At 41.3% G+C, this 18,730-nt stretch overlaps 2 protein-coding genes across 2 annotated transcripts in view; both read right to left on the reverse strand.

Moving 5' to 3' along the window:
* Positions 1–1,581: 1,581 nt before the first annotated feature.
* FBXL22 (F-box and leucine rich repeat protein 22) lies at positions 1,582–6,519 on the reverse strand. Its single transcript, XM_019533392.1, has 2 exons — positions 5,555–6,519; positions 1,582–2,223 (listed from the first exon to the last, which is right to left on the reverse strand). The coding sequence occupies exons 1-2, from the start codon at positions 5,887–5,889 to the stop codon at positions 1,878–1,880; spliced, it is 681 nt and encodes a 226-aa protein (XP_019388937.1). The 5' UTR covers positions 5,890–6,519; the 3' UTR covers positions 1,582–1,877.
* A 6,228-nt stretch (positions 6,520–12,747) lies between these two features.
* The window catches only part of USP3 (ubiquitin specific peptidase 3), a 53,894-nt gene continuing 47,911 nt past the window's right edge, over positions 12,748–18,730 (reverse strand). The window contains exons 10-15 of the mRNA XM_019533393.1: positions 18,477–18,583; positions 18,216–18,296; positions 15,974–16,092; positions 15,694–15,807; positions 15,517–15,584; positions 12,748–13,630 (exon numbers count right to left, since the gene is read on the reverse strand). Coding sequence (XP_019388938.1) covers positions 13,465–13,630; positions 15,517–15,584; positions 15,694–15,807; positions 15,974–16,092; positions 18,216–18,296; positions 18,477–18,583 — 655 coding nt within the window. The 3' untranslated portion in view covers positions 12,748–13,464. The remainder of the gene's footprint in view (positions 13,631–15,516; positions 15,585–15,693; positions 15,808–15,973; positions 16,093–18,215; positions 18,297–18,476; positions 18,584–18,730) is intronic.

An 18,730-nucleotide genomic window follows, 5' to 3' on the forward strand; every position in this document is an offset into this window, starting at 1 on the left:
TTTCTGCCTCTGCACTGACAAGAAGGGAGTTCCCCAGCCTGTAGGTATGGTGCTGGTTCTTCCTCCTCAGGTGCAGTACCCTGCACTTGTCAGTGTTGAAACCCATCCTGTTCTCATCCGCCCACCCCTATAACCTGTTTAGGTCTGATTGCAGCCTATTCCTCCCTTCTAGCGTGCCCACATCCCCCGACATCTTAGTGTCATCTGCGAATTTGAACAGGGTGCTTTTTACCCCCTCGTCCAAGTCGCTGATGAAGATGTTGAACAGTGCGGGCCCGAGGACCGAGCCCTGCAGAACCCCACTGCCCACCTCCCTCCAGGTCAAATAAGACCGGTCCACCACCACTCTGTGGGTGCACCCCTCCAGCCAGTTAGTGATCCTTAAGTGGCTTGTATTGGGTATGGAGAGAAGATTTAAGGTAAATTTAGATACAGATGCAGCAGGGAAGTGGTAGCTGGGCTGTATTGACTTAACTTCAGATGCATGCAAAACAGCTTCCTTTGCCTTGAATATGTTACCTCCAGTGTGTACCAGATTTTTGGCTGTTCAGTATGAAGTGCAGAGCTCAAAATTGGATGTTTTAGTAAAAGAGCCACTCTAGTGCAAACAGGAATGAATTCAGAGATGGCCTCTGGTCTGTATGAAACAGACCAGACTTGGTGATAACTGTGGTCTCCTCCTTATAAGCTTATAATATTCATTACAAATACTGAGGTGTAATGTTATCTCAGGCAAAAAACATTTTATGGTTTTTATGGCAATCACTGTACCATATTGTCTTGGATTAAACTGAACAGTGTGGAAATTACCTTATCTATGAGGTAGATGTGAGTCCTGAAGTCTGGCAAAATATCAGGTACTAGTTGAAGAATTTGGCCCAAAGTGCAGAACATTGTATATAAGGCCAATTTTGGACACCGGATTAAAATCATAATGGCTATTTAAGGCCTATCTGTCATTAGAATACAGTATTCATGTAGCAACGCCACATGCTAACATGCTTTATGTATGCATTTTATAGTAGCAAGCAGATAACTGACAGTATTTTATATAATTATACAGCAGGAGGTTATTAAATTGTCCTTTTGCTGTAGAACATTTGCACAAGAGAATTGTAGAGCATATGCCATTTACTAACTAAACCACTGCCTTCTCAGCTAGGATACAAGCATGTGGTTAATATCAGTCTTACAGTAATATTTATATTGAGTAGACTAGAGCTTAAGTTGTCAACATACATCATGTAAGCAGTTGAGCTTGGTTTCTACTACCTTCCATAGTATTTGCTACTTGTGTGATTTGTCAGTAAGTAGTCCCCTAGTGAGTGACTTGTCCAGGAGCAGGATCTGCCTTAGCACTTGATGAGTTCTTGTGGTAGCTGGAGTTTGGCTTTGGATTGTTCCTTCTCTGACCCGAGAGGCACGTACCTGGTATTTCTTTTGAAATACTATTTCCCCTCCGTTCTGTTTGGCCCTGCAGTTTGCAATTAAGCCCATTTTAATTTAGCTTCTTTTAAAAAAGCATTTTGTAACAAACCCAACACATGGTAAGTTGGACATCTACTTTTTTGATGTATCCAAAATTTGGGATGAAAATCAGTAGCATAAAAGTGAAGAAGCACATACCTGATGGCAGTTGTCTCTGCTCAGGCCTTCACTGACTATTGTGCCAACAGACAGCATTTTCTAGGCCTGTGAAGCAGTATAAAATATGCATTGAGAGCTCTGTGGTCAAAGTAAATGCCCATGTGTTGGGTTTGTTACAAAATGCTCTTTTAAAAGAGGCTAAATCAAAATGGTCTTAATTACACCACTTACATTGAGCGGGAACTGAAAATGTTGCTCATACACATGGTGAATCGCTGCCATTTTCCCAGCTACTGTTGTACAAATTTTCTTCTCATCCTTTCTAGCACCAGCTTTTCTTCTGGTTTGCAATCTGGAATCATGCTGGCACTCTTTTCTGCTTTCAGCATGATTGAAGGATGTTTCTTTCTGACTTTCTCTAAACCAGCTTGGGTGATATTCCGGCAAAAGTCCACGTGGAGCGTGTGTAAAGAGCCACCGTAGAGGGTCACTGCTTCCAGAGTCTGATCAGTGATACGCACACAGTTTTCCAGTTTCAGTATCTTGAGATTTGGGCAGCACTTGAGCAGCAGCATGAGGTAATAGTCTGTGACATGGCCACATCCAGACAGGGTCAGGGACAGCAGGTTGGGGCACCTGGAAATATGGTCATTGATGTACATGAGATAGAAAAATATTAATCTACAGCATTTGCAAAAGGGATTGTCAAAATCAAGTTCTGGAAAAGGCAATAGATGCAAACCCTGGCTGAAGGTAAGTTGGACCCTATCTGAATGAGAGGAGGCTTTCTCATCTCTTCAGGAGAAAAGACTGGTAAGGAAACCTTTTTTCACATGTGCACACTGAAATGGCAGAAATTAGTTTCAGTCAAAACACCTTGACTATATGGTGTATGGAACCACCTCAAAAGGGAGGGAAATGATACAAAGCAGTTCTGCTTTTTAAGCCACTGCATTATAGAAATCCAGGTCTAATAAATACAGATGTGTAGAGTCAACTTCCCTAGTGAGTATTATATAATCCCTGCCCAGGTGCAAGTGCAGAACTCTAGGAGAGTGTTCCTGCCAAATGCTAAACAAAAAAGCAGTGTCATTTTTTCCACGTCTCCTCTGCCAGCCTGCAAGTGACTTGCCTAGTTTGCGTGCAAACTTAGAATATGGGTAGCAGCTGCAGTTTGGGACAGGTGAGCCTTTTACCAGGTACCAGATCCCTTTACCTGAAGGGATGTTACTTTCTTGACAGATTATGCTAAGTAGTTTGAAGCCCCTGGTTTTGTTTTCTCATTTATTAAATTGGCTTAGTGACAAAGCCAACAAAGGGTCCTTTAAGCTTTGTTGTGCAAAACTTTTGTCTAGCAGCAGGTGAATTACTTTCCCAGAGCCTAAGCTGAGCTCCATCAGTTTTTCCAAATGAAGTGCCTTAAAGCATTGAAGGAATTGTAGAAGTCAGGAACACAGACAGTGTAAAATGGCCCTTGTCACATTACTATAGGGCAGCAGCTGAGTCAGTGAACATGCTCCAGATCAATCACAACCCGCTACTGCAGTGTATTCCCCATAATGCCTGCCTGCTTTATCTTTGCAAGGAGGCAACAAAACATGATCATACCAGCAGGGAAATGGATCCTTAGATGCTGCTTTGTTGTCTGCTCCTGAGGATAAAGCAGAAAAGGGGCTCTGGAGGAAACTCAGAATGCTGTATACAAGGATATGATTTGTTCCTGCCCAGAAAACTTTAGAGGGTAAGGACGCAGACACTTCACTGCTTTGTCAAGGTCAATAGAACTGAAATGCTCAGCCCAGGGAGTGCAGAGTGGACCTGAACTTCTTCATTCTATGTATTTTATGCTGTTGCCATTTTCTGTGTGCCTTTGCCCCACAGGTTTTTTGTACTGACATAACTGCAACTGAAGTTGTTGTAAGCTGTCAGCTGGATGGAAGAATAATTAGGGATTTGTGAATTGGGGAAGCTAAAAGGGTGCCCAACGGTCAGATAATTCAGTGTTACTACAAACTTGTCCTTGTTAGGTTTGCAAGAACCAAGGTTTGGTAATATCTTCTGTTGGACCAGCTGTGTAGATGGGACAAGTTTTGGGGCCCAAAATGTCTTTCCTCAGATCTGGAAAAAGAAAGACACAGCCTAAGCTAAACAGTAGGTAAAATAATGACTTTTGTTTAACTCCATGAAAATAATCACTTGAAGGGGAAGAGGGCAGTATATTGGCAGAGCAAAGAGAAGGTATTCCAAGTAGCTACAAACCAAGTAAAAGGCAGCTGAACTAGGTCAACCTAATTACATAAGAGACTAAGACCACTGACAAGGGAAGAGGATATTAATTTCATATGGGGTACTATTATATGCATTTAGGCCATGGCTTTTAGTGTCCAGCAAGGAGGTGAATTGTTTCCAGATACACTGTTTGTATGCATTGCATAGGTTTTACCTTGAGTGCAAGACCTGGGAGGTGGAATGGTTAGATTTCAGAGTTAACTTACTGAAATGAGCAGGCTTTAAGAGTTGTCAAACATTGGTTAGAGTCACAAAATCAAGTTGCCTTCAGTCCAGCAGGATTAGGTGGGAGAGAGGAGTGAATGGCACTGGCACGTAGGTTTATGTTGGCTTCTGAAAGCTGCCTAGCCCCCTTGCACTGCGTAAGGACACCAGAGGTACCTGTTGCCACAGGATTGTTGTGAATGTTATTAGGTACCCACGTGCTAGGTACAGCACAGCTGAGTGCTACATCACCTGTGTTTGTCCCCTTAGGAAGCTTGCCCATAATTTATATATTTAAAACAAAATAAGCAGTGCACTGTTCTATAACTGGGTTGGGGAGGCTGCTGGAAATACCCTGGGTGCTGGAGCAGCAGAACTTCAGAGTAATTACAACTTGCTCTCAATCAATTGACTAACACAGCAAACAGAGCATTGGTCTTCAAGAGCTTGTTCTAGGATGGTGATCTTGAACAGCAGCACAAATGTTGGATGCTGAGGGTCTGAAAACAGTGCCAGTCTCCTCCTCTGTCCACATGCAGACCTGCCTCTGCCAGAAAAAGTAGTAATATGGGGATGACTTTTCAGTCTTTTTGATTCTTGGCTTCCCTGTAGCCCTGGCCATGTCTCACCTGACTGTTTCGCGTATAATACAAATGCACAACTGGTGTAAAATCTCCCTCATTACTATAAATTAATTATTCCTCATGGTCACACTGTCTTCTGCAGCCCTTTCTTGTCCGAGAACTGCAGGGTCCACAGTGTAAACATGCCAGGGGTCTGGAATGCTAGTCTTACCCATAGCAATTCCCTGCTTCTCTCAAAACACACTGGCAATGGCTCTGCCTCTGCTGCGCTGGTGTTCAGCATTTGAGCTGCCTCAAAATACAAACCCAGTAGAGGGGTTAGTTTGCACTGGTGGCTGCTTTTTTCTCAGCATTTTCTCTTCATCTGTGTGAGCCCAAAAACACTGCACACAAAGCTCAGAAATATTTTATAACTGCTGCACCTTAGCATAACCTTGTATTATTATTTGAGGCTTAGGCAGCAGGAAACAGAGTAGCATGATATAAAAACCTAGGTCCATCAAATATTTGTCATTCATGAGAACTGGAATTTGTTTAGTGAATTTATCTCTGTCTTGCAGCTGCCAGATTTATTTATAAAGAACAGCCTCTTTTGCATAGGACCTCAGGCTTTCTATGAAGAATCTGTCCTACACAGAATGGCACCATTAAAGCCTTTTAGCATGCAGTGACTAATACCTTGGGTCAATGAGCGAGAGCTAGGCTGGAGAAAGTCAAGTCAAAATCAGTAGAAAGACATGTGAAAACCCTGTTTTAAGTGCAAATGTAACATGTAACAACATAACCTTGCTCCAGAGTCAACACTATTTGCATATGTAAAGCTCTGCACGGGGGGACCATTAGTGTTCAATCTGGTAAACCCGAGATTGCACGCTAGCTGTAGAACATACCTGTTGCAGACTTGTAATAAAAACTCATTGACGGTGTTTTCATGCTTGCTACAAATGTCTTTCTGGAATGAGCTTTTCATCCAGTCCTCAATGTTACACACTTTGACTCTACTCGAATGCCAGCAGATGGACAGGTACTTTAAAGCTGCTCCCAAGAGAAAATTATCCTTCTTCAGTTCCACAGGAGAGTGAAAACTCAGCAGGGACCACAGGGAAGGATCCTGGAACACCTCAAGCAGTCTTTGACATGTCTGTCCTAAACTTTTTCTACTGCTTTTGTCCAGGAATGAAAATAGATGCAAAAGGCACTCTCTGTTCAGCTGGGTTATATGCATAGCACTTAGAAACCTGTGCTCTCAGCAAAAGAGGACCGTGTATCTGGCACTGTAGGCTAAAAGCAATACTGCAGGGGCCTGACCCGCCTCTGTCCTCACCAGGCTGTTGCACATATATGGTTGTGGAATGGTGTTTATTTTTGGCCGGCGACTGGTGCAGAAGTTAAAAACTGGGAAAGGATCAGCGACCCATGTGCAGCAGGCTGTTACTCTGTTTCTTGTCCTAGAGAATGGAATAGCCATAGAGAAAAGCAGAAATGGGCTTGATCTAGTGTTTCCATAAAAGGGATTATTTTCCTTTCAGGCAAGCCTGATGTTTAATGCAGGCCTTGTGGTAACTGCTCAGTAGCCAAAGCTACAAAGGAAAAAAGCTCTGCTCCCCTCTCTAGTTAGTGAGCTTTGGCATTCAGTGAAGTCTCCAGTATGCTCAGCTTTTAATTTTCTTAGAATATTCAGTAACAGTTGAAAAGGCCCAGGGACTTGTGTTACTACATCTGAGGCTCAAGTCCTGTGCATTATTGGTACCTTCACTAAAATAGTCATGCTATCCAGTAAAGCCAGCAACACTGGCTTGTAAAACAGACTCAACTGAGATGCTGAAAAAAAGAAGTCTTAAACTAGTGATAACTGATTTAAGTGTTCAAGTCATTGCCGAAACTTTAAGTCAATGATTGTTCTTGCCTGTCGCAACACCAGTTCTCAGAAGCAAGGATGCCAGTGGCAAGCTACAGTGAGATAAAAAACACTCCCCTTAAAACCTCTCTCTGGCCCCCTCTACAAGTGCAGGTAAAGGCATAATGGGATCTAATACATGCACAGCAGGAAGCATGGTTGTAGGATGAATCATTGCATCCCATGTGTCTTATTGCCTGTGGCAGGGGGAGCCCAATCCTGGGGTCCCCTGTACCAGCAAGAAATAAGCTCCTGCAACTAGGATCCCCCTTATGAGCCCCCCTGCTCTTTACAACGCCTGCCCCACTGCCGAGACCCAGCCACATCCCAGCACTGGGGAGGCACATTTCTGGGACCTACCCATGGTGACCGGGGTGGGGGAATATTGCTGGGATGCCAAGTCAGCAGCTGTCAGAGCTAAGCCATCTCTGTTGCAGGGCTCCCAGCCCTGGCTGGATATGGGAGACCCTGCTACATGTGCAAATTCAAGCTGGTTATTGACCAGCTAACTTGCGATTTGTTGGGCCTTTTTTTACTTTGCACACGTTGCTGGTTTCAGTTATTGTTCAGTTAACCCACTCATTGTGCAATATCTGTGACACCTAGAAGGCATTCTCTACATATGCCTTTACTTGCACATGTAGAGGGATCCTGTGATAAGGTTCATGGGGCTTGTTTTTAGGCTACATATATACCCCTTCAGAGCTCCAAAAACATGCCTGATGGTTCCTATATTTCTGCATGCAACTTTCAAAAGTTTCTGGATAACTAACTATTTCCCACTCAACCGTATTAAATTCTTTGAGCTAAAGACTTACTTACTTCTACCTGTTAACTTTTGCCTGAAGATGTCTAGTCAGTCTTTTTTTCCCATTGAAATGAGGTAGAAAAGTTAAAATGGTCTCGTTATTTATGCAGACAAGATTAGAAAACAAACTGAAACCCACTGCAACAACTACATGCAAGACCATTTTAACATTTCTTCTGGTGATCAAGCAGAAGCCAGCTTTAAATCTGTGGTGGCTTAGTAGAAGGAATTGGAGAAAGACGGAGGGTATCATTTAGCTTGATTAAAGAAATGTTAGAGCAGCCAAAATAAGTAGGTGGCTACTGAACAGATCACATCCATGGCCAAAAATATTAAGTGGGAGACTGGTGCCATCTGTTAATAGTGCTTGCTGCTCTAACAACTGTGTGTTGTGAAAGGCTTTTGCAGGCCCTGAAGACTATTTAAGTTGGTCTTTAGTCATAGCCATTTTCAGCATAAACAAACACTATCATAAAGTGCGCACACGAGTGACTCTGAAGGCAGGACCAAAGAATGTTTTTAATTTGGGGGGGGGAGCAGTAAGGTTGTTTCCTATGGGTAATCTGCAGTGGAGAAACCTTCCACACTTGAGGTAGAGCCAGGGCAATATAAAAAACCAGGTTACAATGAATGCAAGGCTGAGTTTCTAAAGCAGAAGTGACAATACTGAGCAAGTATCTGGGAAGCTTGGGGCTGCAGCATACAGCTGTTTGTTAGCTCTTACAAAACAACTCAGTTGTCTCATGCAGTGCAAGAGTTACAAGCCTAAATGTGCATCTTCTACACACATCTGATATAAACATAACTCATCAGCATTTGCACTAGATTTGTTATAGTCCCTAATGGATTTTTTTTAAAGCTGATTCAAATAAATCTAAAGTGCTAAGAAACGCATCTAAACTTGCATTTTATAAAGGTTTGAATTGGGTTTTGTTTTCATTTGGGAACCATGATAATACTGATGGGTCAAGTTAAATACTGCCCTAGGAACTGAATTACCTCGTTGTTCTGGGAAACGGACTTCCAGAGCTCTGGCTGTTTTTGTTTGGTGTCAAACAATGGCTTTAAAGCCATTTCTTGTGTGCTGGGTACATACAGTCAAACAAATCGAGGAAGTAGCAAAGCGATACTACTGGCTTGGTGTGAGATAATTCAGTCAATGCTTTAATTTTTGTTGTAAGAACATAGCTACTTCAAGTGCATGCATCTAGTAGTTTGACACAAACCTGAAGGTTAAGTGTTCTCAGTTGATTTATCAACTCTGCTTTTAATCCCCATTTCATTCTCTATGGGGGAGGGTGGCATCTGTCCCAAAGCAACTAGGGCTGCATTTTTTTTAAGTGGGAGATTGGAGTTATAAAAACCAAAGAATAGACAAAGGGACAGTGAAGCCTATTTAGCACCTGAAACTACTTAATGTTTTGAAATTGCCATTAGCCAGAGAGCTGGTCAGTCATTGGAAAAATGATCAAGGTAGAAGGTAAAGAGTCATGGCCATTTTCAAAGTAACACTTTTTTTTTAAGTTCTAGGTACCCTCGTAAGGCAACTTTGTCCTAAAACAGTTTCTTGAAGTCTGAGGCATACCTTACCTTTGGTTTGTGAGGAATTTAAAGCAAGTGTTCCAACTTATTCGCATACCAGGAGTTCAGCTGCTGCCAAGTTACCCATTCCAATACTTAGACCAGAAAAGAGACAACTGCTACAGGGTACAGAGCTTCCTTTCAAGCATGCATGGACTGTTCATTTACACGGGAAACTAATGAGTGCAATCTGATCACTGCATTATGGTGGAAGTACTTTTGGAGTGGCACAGCTGGGTTATTTAATCTGTGCTCCTGTGACTTAATTTTTATTCAAAAGCACAGAATAAGCTTAATGCATCAACACTGACTTCTGCTTACAGGTACTGCACAGAAGTCATTTGCCAGTTTTACTGGCTCCAGGAAGTTGTGCCTTTGCAGAAGAGAATATGTTCTTAATGTATTAGCCATTAAGTAGCTGCTTCAGTTGTTGTTTGAAAGGAGAGTTGTATAAAAGGAAGAGAACCCCTGCCCATTTGCCCTTAGTTGTGTGACTGAATCTTTGCCAGCATTATAATGTTCCAACTTCAGACTCAAAGGCTTTTAAGGAGGGACTTTTAGAATCCCAACTTGCCCAGTAGAGGCTACCCCCATACTCTTTTACCCATGGACATTAACTGTGGCATGTGGGTGTAATTTTCTACATAGTGTTAGTGGAACTGACTGAAGGATACTCAATAAGCAGTGGAAGCACTGAAAGTAGATCTGATTTTAAAGAAACTTTTGCGAGTGTATTTTTCAAAAGGCAATGGAAGATGAGGAGGTCTGGGAGGAAAGCAGGGGACAGCTTCACCTTGAGTCATGGGGACAAATTCTGAAAACCTGAGAGAGGATAGGAAAAGTTGCACGTTCTAGAGAGAGGAGAGACTTTAATGGCACATTTTTCATTAAAAAGAAAAAAAAAGAAAACTGTACCACACTTGACTCAAATCACCCCATTAATGCTCCAAACACAAGAGATTAGCACAATCAATGATCCTCAATGAAACTTGCACTCTAGATTTTAATGGTAAACAATTACAGCTATGGCACTACAGTACTTGAGGGTATCCTAAAGCACACTGAAATCAGTTTAAGGTGCCAATTACCTCATCAGTGAGACAGAGACACATCAGTAATGAAACATCCTTGGGGAAACTTGAACACAAGCATCACATTTTCCATCCACTTAACAAAATACTTACAGATGGCCTTGTGCCTTTGATAAGTCCACTTAGCCCCAGCTGCCTTGGATAGATCCAAGCCTATACCACTGACATCAATAATCACTGGGAAAAGCATCCTCTAAGCATGTTTGCAGAAGGAGCCCATACTGAAACTGCCTTAGAGCATTGCTTGGGGCAGCTCCCCACCCAATGCACTGAAGTAGGAGTGTTGGATTGGGAATGCTGCAGTTCTGTTTCACAGATTAAATTTCCAGTTGTATACATGGCAGAACAATGAACAATACGAGGACAACCTTCTACTGAGCAAGTCTGAGGGGGAAAATATGCAAGACTGAACTGCAGAAAGCAATTGTTGCTTGCAAAACACTGTCACCAGCTGGACATCCCTGCCGGTTATATACACTAAGATCAGCAGTGATTTAGAAAAGAAACCGATTTGGCTTAAATGAAATAAAATATCCCTCCCCTCCCAGAAGCCAGTAGATAAATATAGGCTATACAAGTAAGGATAAAAATTTAATAGTAGGCCAGGTGCAGTATATGTTACTGGTTCAGTGCTCAGTTATTTTTGACACTACACACTGAATAGAATACAGTGTATAAGCAAAGTTCTCCACCAGGAAGAGAAATACGTGTGTTGCCACAACAAACTGCTTATACTGTCCATCTGTGTTTGCAGTGGGAGAGAATTAAATTACGAAAGGATTTATGAAGCTATTTGTTCCAAAGAAACATGGCTGAATCTGTATCAGTGCCTGCTTCAAGAACAAGATATGACATAAGTGTTCTTAGGACCACGTCCTGAACAGAATATGCTGCTGGTTATGTCAATTCATTTATGTTACAGGGGAAATGTGCATGAATAGTAACTGGACAAAAGAAAATTGATGTCCTATGACAAACAGAATCTGCTTTTAAAATAAGTGAATAATGTTGATGAATATTACAAATTTAAATTCCTATAAAAACAAAAAGGCACATTTACATCACTGAACTGTGGGAAACTAAATTTGCAGAGTTAAATTCTCTGACCAGTTTGGTTACTACAAGGTTTGAAATGAAGCAAAACCACTAAATTTCTAGAGCAATCCAAGTAGCATATAGACATGGCTCAAATTCCAAATTGAATCCAAGCAGCATATGCTCAACATTACATTTTTAAATTGACAGTTAAAACTGTTTTAAAGGACCCTTTTTTGGTCCTGATGGAGTCTGCCAATTACTGTTTTATTGTGTGTAAGTGATAAGGGCTGCCTCTTCTGAACACAACATAATTCTGGATGCAAGAGTCTGAAAACAGTAGTTGACAAGCTGTCTACAACTTGTAGCAATGAATAGCTCTATTTATTGTTCAACCTTAAAAAAAAACTCAAAACCAAAAACAACATCTTTGTATATCTGTCACTTAACATATCAAATGCTAGTCACATTAGGTTTAGTAGGGATACAGTTTACATCTTCATATACAATTTAGCAATATTGAACACTTCTGTTGCTTTATACAAGGCCAATTTTTTTCCCTAAACAGTGAATGTGGCAGTTATGGACTCATAAAGCAATCAGAAAAGGGCCATGTCTTATACACAGGCAGCTTGGAACCTCCTCTTGATTCAAGACATAGATGCCATATATATCCACATTCAGAGAATCCTGCTGCTGCCTAATGTTTCCCTCAAACAGATTCAGCTCCAGCAGGGGTGGGCAATTATTTTGGGCAGAGGGCCACTTACTGAGTTTTGGCAAGCCATTAAGGGCTGCATGACAGGCAGCCCAGGGCAGATAAATATTAATTTTCTAAATTTTATAGGGGCCCCGCAAGCCGGGTGGAATGGCCTGGTGGGCTGCATTTTGCCCACCCCTGAGCTACGGGAAGGGCAGGCACATTTCTACTCAGTGTTGAAGTGCTTACAGACATGTCTGGTTATACTTTATCACCATGAGTAAGAGGTTCTGGTTGGTTGGACTTGGCAGGCAATAAGCCTTAACCCTTGTCAGTCAGGAGCGTGGTCCACATTGATAACCAGAGTGGGGGAGGGGAACCTGACAAAAATCACTATTCAGTATACACTGACTACAGACACTAATAGCCTCTCTTCCCCAACAGTCTCGCTAAGGGAGAGTGATACAAACCGGACTCCTCACACTCCCAGTGCTATTGAAAGTTGAACTAGTTAAGGGGATGAATATGTCAGGGTTCAGTTTACATTTCAGCTTACAAAAGTGGATCCTGGCTCCCCCTTCATTAGAAGACTAACTGCTGAGTTAGTAATTGCATGCCAGGTACAACCTCCTGAGTCCCAACTGTAGTTGGTGTGTGGTACCACTGCTCTTCTCCCCTCCCATCTTCCACCTGAGTCTGACCTAGGTATAGTGTGCCTTTTGCAAACCATCTCCAGACATTCTGGTCTTTCAGTCCTAAAAAGAGCCTGCTGATTTTATCAAGCTGGATAGGGATTCTGTTGAGACCGAACCCCAAGAATGAGGGTGTGTTCAGTCCTGAACAGGAAATACTTTCAAAGCTAGTATATGTATCAAACTTTGGGGTACAGGTTAAAATTAAGAAGTCTCTAAAGCAATTCAGCTTCAATTTAGAAGAAAATTAAATCCCCACACAATTACAAAAACATATGATTAGGATAATAATTTAAATGTCTTTTTATAAAGGGGGAAAAGTACAGATGAGAAACATCTGAATTAATTGGCAGTACAGATAAAACTCACCCAACTAAGTATACACATTGAGTCCTGAAAGACAGCAGCCTTGTATATACACTGATAGCAGCAATTACCTGGGCTATTTAATGATGCCACAGCTCCTCTCTTCTGCAGGCAAAAAATGATTGTTCAGAGGTCACTTAAGTTTCTTACACTGGGGCAAATAGTATGTGCAAGCAATTCCTTGATTTACAGAGATTCAACCTTGTCTACATAACAGCTGAGAGAGCAGCATGGAGTTCTATTGCTCTTCGTAATCAGGAACACATTTATCTTCCTTTAAGGAGGATAGAAAGCGTCTCTGATGTAAATGTGCCTTTAGAAAGTGAGAACTGAAAACATTAATATAAAAAAGTCAAATAGCTAAAGTAGTTCATGAAACTATATATAAAATTGAGTTATCACAACTAAAGCAGCAAATCAGTATCTGCTGAGGTTTTCTGGTATAACTAAAAAAGTTAGTTTGTGTCCAAGTTCAATAAGTCAAATGCTACCATTGACACAACAAAACTAAAACCCACAAGAGGAAGTTGAAAAGTGCACAATGAAATTAAAAGTCTTGGATCAAGTATTTATGGAGAATTGGAAATGTTTTGTCCTGTGGACTCGATAAGTGAGGCTGAGAAGGAGGTATTAAAGTTTATCTGATCCAGATTTGGCCTGCCGCTCCACATAGAAGAGGATGTAGGCCTTTGCCTTTACCACGGTCTCTTCATCAGTCAGAGTTACAGTACTGTCATTGAAGTGGAACCAGCGACCTTCATGAGTTGCATATGCAGTATAATGTCCAGAGCCCACACTGAAAGCAAAGAGACAAAACAGATGATTTGCCATGAGGTTTCATACAAGTTGTGATCAGACAGATTTGGACAAGCTCCCCCATTCCCAAAATGCTGATGGAGAACCCAACACGCAGATGGGGAAAATGGTGTTCCAAGCTGTTAAAGATTGACAGTATGAATAATGACCAATAGCTCCTTTTGGAACTTCTTGTTAGGTTCATGTTGTGAAATCTCAGCTTTTGCAAGCAAAACTCCTGTGGAACTTCACTGCATATAAAGGACCAGACCCACTAGCATTTAACGGAACAGCCAGCCTTCAAAACACAACAGAGGCTTACTAAGTTTTGGTATGTAGCTTTATGCTCACAATTCCTTCTGAATTATATTGTAGAAGAACCTGGATTGAGTGATACAGTTTCAAAGATGCGGGGGAAGAGTAATCAGAAACATCCACAACAAACACAAATCACAACCTATGAAAGGGAAATTAACTGAAATTGGTTTTTACAGACACGCAACATCTTGAAGCCACAGTAAATATGAGCGCCAGGAAAAAACCCACTTTCATTACTCCTATCACCATAAAATAAGGCCAACTCTTACTTGCCCGACTAAAGGTTGCTTCTTATACTGCGTCATAATTTCCAACCACATTCAGCTTACATTGCTGTACATTACAGCTATATTCTATTTTCTGATTGCTTTGAAGCAGCAACCACGAAACTACTGTTGTGGTGCTAATGAAGGCTTCCTTTTAAGTCACTTAACTATTACTTCAAATTCAGATCGTTAGAGTGCCCACTGTTAAACACATTCTTAGTTGTGTCACCCTAAACTCAGCCTAAGGTGGGACAGAAAGAATTCCAGAGCTTGGCTGAGTTTTTTCTAAGACCTCCTCCCACTGCAACTCAATCCTGGTACTTCCTATACTCCTAGGGGAAGGAGGGAGTCATCCTACTACTACTCCTGATCCTCATATAACCCAGTAAGGGTTGTAACAATCTCTTCAATTCAAAGCAGGACACTATCCAATTCCACACCACTGGGAATAAGCTTCTGCTTCACTCCTGTGAAAGAAAATGTCAGGCAAGGAGTACAGCTGTCACTGTATCAAATTAAATCTACATTCATTCCAGATGAGCATACTTCCTTAGCATACATGTGCATGTAACAGGATGTTAGGGCTAGCCAGCTTGGGCCAAGGTCTGCCCCGCTGAGGTCAAACATTAGATGAACAAGCTAGTTTGCAGCTCTGCTTGGATAAATCACAGGACTGGGGGATAACCCAAGCCCTGAGGGACTGCGTACTGGCATTTAAGGCAACTTGGTGGTAACACTCAGGCTATCCATCCCCCTGTGTTCAACTGGTCACACTGTTCCTGCTATTAGTCCAGACTTCCAGCTTGCCACCCGCTCTCAACCTTTAGACCACCCATATCCCATTCTGTTACAGTAGCTCCTGGCCCTCCAGTCTGCCTCCTGCTCCTACATTTTGGTCCTAAGCAGTGGGTTGGACCACCAAGAAACATGGATGTGCTTGGTAAGTGGCAAAGTGAACCATCAGTTACTGATGACCCCATAGGGCTCGCTCAATTAAATACTTACAAGTATCTCTTCCTTCCAGTTGGAAGGTAAGAAAGGGCCTGGGCTTACTGTCACTCTATTAGATCTCCAGTATTTGCAAAAAGGGATAAAAGTGGAGATTTGCAACAGTCTTTTGGTACATTTACCTGCAATGGTAAGTGGCAGAATCCCTACTGGAATATAAAAAAAAACTATTCTTGGTTTCTTCTGTTAGCAAAGATGTAAACTTCTACTGAGAGTTTGTTCTTTACCCCAAAGAAGTCAATGGCAGTTCTACCACTGGTTTGATTGAAGCCCTAAAAAGAACAACTTTACTCACCCTGAACCATGATGCACAACAACTGCTGCAAGATCATACAGGCAGCTTTCTGGGCCGCTGTTTTCTGGCTGCAGTTAAAACAAGAGAAAACAACTCTTTATAAGTGAAGTGGCAACTGCTCCAAACAAATTAAGTTAAACACAACAGGTTTCCTGGGTATATAACAAGTCTCCATACCTCTAGCAAGTAACATTTCATATCTAGACCTCGAAGGGGAAATTCTACGTATGTATCCACCTTGTTCCTCAGATATGCTGTCCAGTGAAATCGTTTCAAGTGTAAGCATAGCACCTGTAGGATTAAAACAAGTTCCTTATGATGAGTCTTTGAACAGGCTGGACTTAGTAGTGGCTTATGTACTTTTGCAGTAGTTATTACTGCTGGAGATCAGGATAGCTTAGTTCTTAAAAGATCAGTGTTTGCTAAGACTTATCAAGAAACTGACACTTGCACTAACCTTTGGTAGTTTCTGAATCCAGAACTTTTTGGTGGACTTTTGTTTCTTTTTACATTTGTGGCACATATAGAGCTCCGTCTCATCAAGTTCTTCCAGGTCTGTAAAACTGCGAAGACAATCTAAAAAGAAAATAGATTCAAACACTTGTTACAGTTCTTTAGAGCTACTAAAAACCTACTTAACACACACAGCTTTTAATAAACACAGGATGTTACAACCTTAAGAAAATGTGACATGTCTGCAAAAAACAAAACCATTTTGGATCATTCGTTGGGTGTATCCAGCATTGCTTACATAACAGGGAAATTTAAAAAATTTGAAATTTCATCTTTGACGGTTTTAACATTTGTTGCATAATTTTACTTTTGTTAACCTCATGAGAAGAGATTTAAAAGCAATTCAAGAATAAAGGAAATGCATAGCAGAAACATAAATGGAATCCCTCTCACATCAAACAAGATTCCTTCTCTCTCACGGCTGGAATTCATATTTAATTGGATGCACTTTGGTTGCTCTTGATGATTACATTAACAAGCAGTACTTTGTCAAAGTGCTGGAGGGGACAGAAAAGAAAAATTTCATATGGCTATTAAACATACATGTACAAACCATAAGGATGTGGATTCTTTACTTCCCATCCCCCTCAGAGAAAAAGGGAGTCAATCTATCACTACTTCTCATCCTCAAATCCGTCACAGGATTACAATATTGCCCGATTACTTTGTTAGTTTTCAGAAGCCATTTAACAGACATTACAAACAAAAGCTATCCCTACTGTGTAAGAGGCATGTTGCCAAGCCTGCTGCTCAAACACAGAATCTTAAGTACTAACGTGGGCACAGGCGTGTGAGACAAAGACAAATTGGAGGCTTCTGTAGTTCTTAGTGGGCAGGTATCCCCATCACAAGATGTCCTTGTTACTCATCTCTTTAGAGGGCCAAAGGATTGAATAGATAGAGAATGAAAGACCTCTTCCCTATATAAATCATTCTTGAAGCACAAGACATATTAAATTAAATATGTCTAGGCAGGCCCTGATGGGGGGAAGCTTGTGCTTGTAGTATGGTCCTATAAATTTAAGGTGGTTAAATGGAAAAAATCAGGTCCCAGAGCTAGTGAACTCGGCTATTTTTTTTTTTAAAAAGACGGTATCTTTAAAGTCATCTGTTAATTAAGTCTTGCTGCATGTGCTCAAGATTGTCTTTATGCACTTTAGCCAAGAAAGTAAGAGATGTCCAAGTATACAAGAGAAGTCTGTTAACGATGCACCTCTGCTTTAGTGAAAGGACATAAGCAGTCTTGCACTTGGGACAGAGTAAGTGAACGCAGAAATAAAGCCTGTTGAATGAGTGGCTAGGCTGTAGTACTGCAGAGAAGGACTTGGGGGTTACAGCAAAAAGCCCAGCAGTATACTGGGTTGTATCAACAGGAGTATTGCTTACAAATCAAGAAGTGATTCTTCTGCTCTATTCAACGCTAGTTAGCATGGTGTCCAGTTTTGGGCCCCAAACTTCGAGAAAGATGTGGACAGATTGGAACAAGTCAATGCAGCACTACAAAAATTATTACAGGCCATTCAGTAACCTCAAGACTTTCATTAACCATGTGACTTGTGAAGAAAGGCTGAAAAGGCTAGGGTTATCAGTCTGAAGGGAAGGCCAAGGGAAGATGTGACAAGTCTTCAAATACCCAAAGGGTAATTATTATACAGAGAAGACAGAGATGGACTTTTTCTCTGTGGTTGTAGGGGATAGACCTAGGTGTGATATGCTCAAGATGCAGCAGAGGAAGGTCAGATTGGAAATTAGGAGCAATTTTATGACTATGAGAGTAGTCAAACATTACAACAGGCTACCCAGAAAAGTTGTGAAATCTCCAGTCCTATGTTTTCAAAGAACATGTTGGACAGACACTTGGTTGGGATGGTTTAATCAGGGATAATCTTGCTTTGGGGAGGGGGCTGGACTACAGGACCTCATGAGTTCTCCCTCAGACTTACTTTTCTAGGACCCTAAAGTCAAGACTAAGCTATAGCCATTCTGGAAATAGCTAAGTCTGGACTCCAGCTGCTAGTAAAGTTCTTACTCAAATTCACTATAACATTTCCGAAAAATAACTGAATGATACACAGTCACAACAGTCAGATTATACCCAATTTGGGTGATATCTGACCTCCACTGAACTCCACTAAACTCCCATGAACCTTCACTGGTCCAGGATCTTGCCCTCCAGGAAATCTTACCCCTTAGTGTGCACGTTGGTCCATTTTCTTGGTTCTTAGTACGTTTATTTCTGAATTGACTTGGAATATCTAGTGAGAGGTCTAGAAAATAAAGAACCAAAATGAATCTCTCAGCACTCATTAAAATACTACCATGCAAAACCCTATCATCTAGGTTGATGAAGATTCAGAGTTTTACTATAAAGTTACACAGCAGTTTGTTAGATGAAAGCGAGAAAGTAAAAGAGAAAGAGGAAAAAAAGAGAGAGAAAGAAATATTACCTAGGAATGGGTCAAACTTTCTAGATTCAGTCCCACATATTAAGCAGTTGACTTCATTTTGAAGAATGCCGCCAAATATAGCTGTGACAACCGTAGAAGCTCCATTTCTAAACCAACCACCAGAAAAAGAAAGGAAATCATCAGAATTTCTGGTTTGGTTGCATTTTTACAATTAGTTCATTTTCACACTTGCACTCTTACAAGTCAACAGGCAGATCAATTTGGTTTGTGTGAATATAAACAAGAAAAAAACT

This window comes from Crocodylus porosus, unplaced genomic scaffold (assembly GCF_001723895.1).
Source record: "Crocodylus porosus isolate Cpor-Errol unplaced genomic scaffold, CroPor_comp1, whole genome shotgun sequence".
Lineage (NCBI taxonomy): Eukaryota > Metazoa > Chordata > Crocodylia > Crocodylidae > Crocodylus > Crocodylus porosus.

Excerpts from the sequence above, each read along its gene's own strand:
- FBXL22 (XM_019533392.1), bottom strand. The coding sequence starts at position 5,889 with ATGCATATAACCCAGCTGAACAGAGAGTGCCTTTTGCATCTATTTTCA. Across the intron at positions 2,224-5,554 it reads TTATTACAAGTCTGCAACAG|GTGCCCCAACCTGCTGTCCC; the intron begins GTATGTTCTACA and ends CCATATTTCCAG.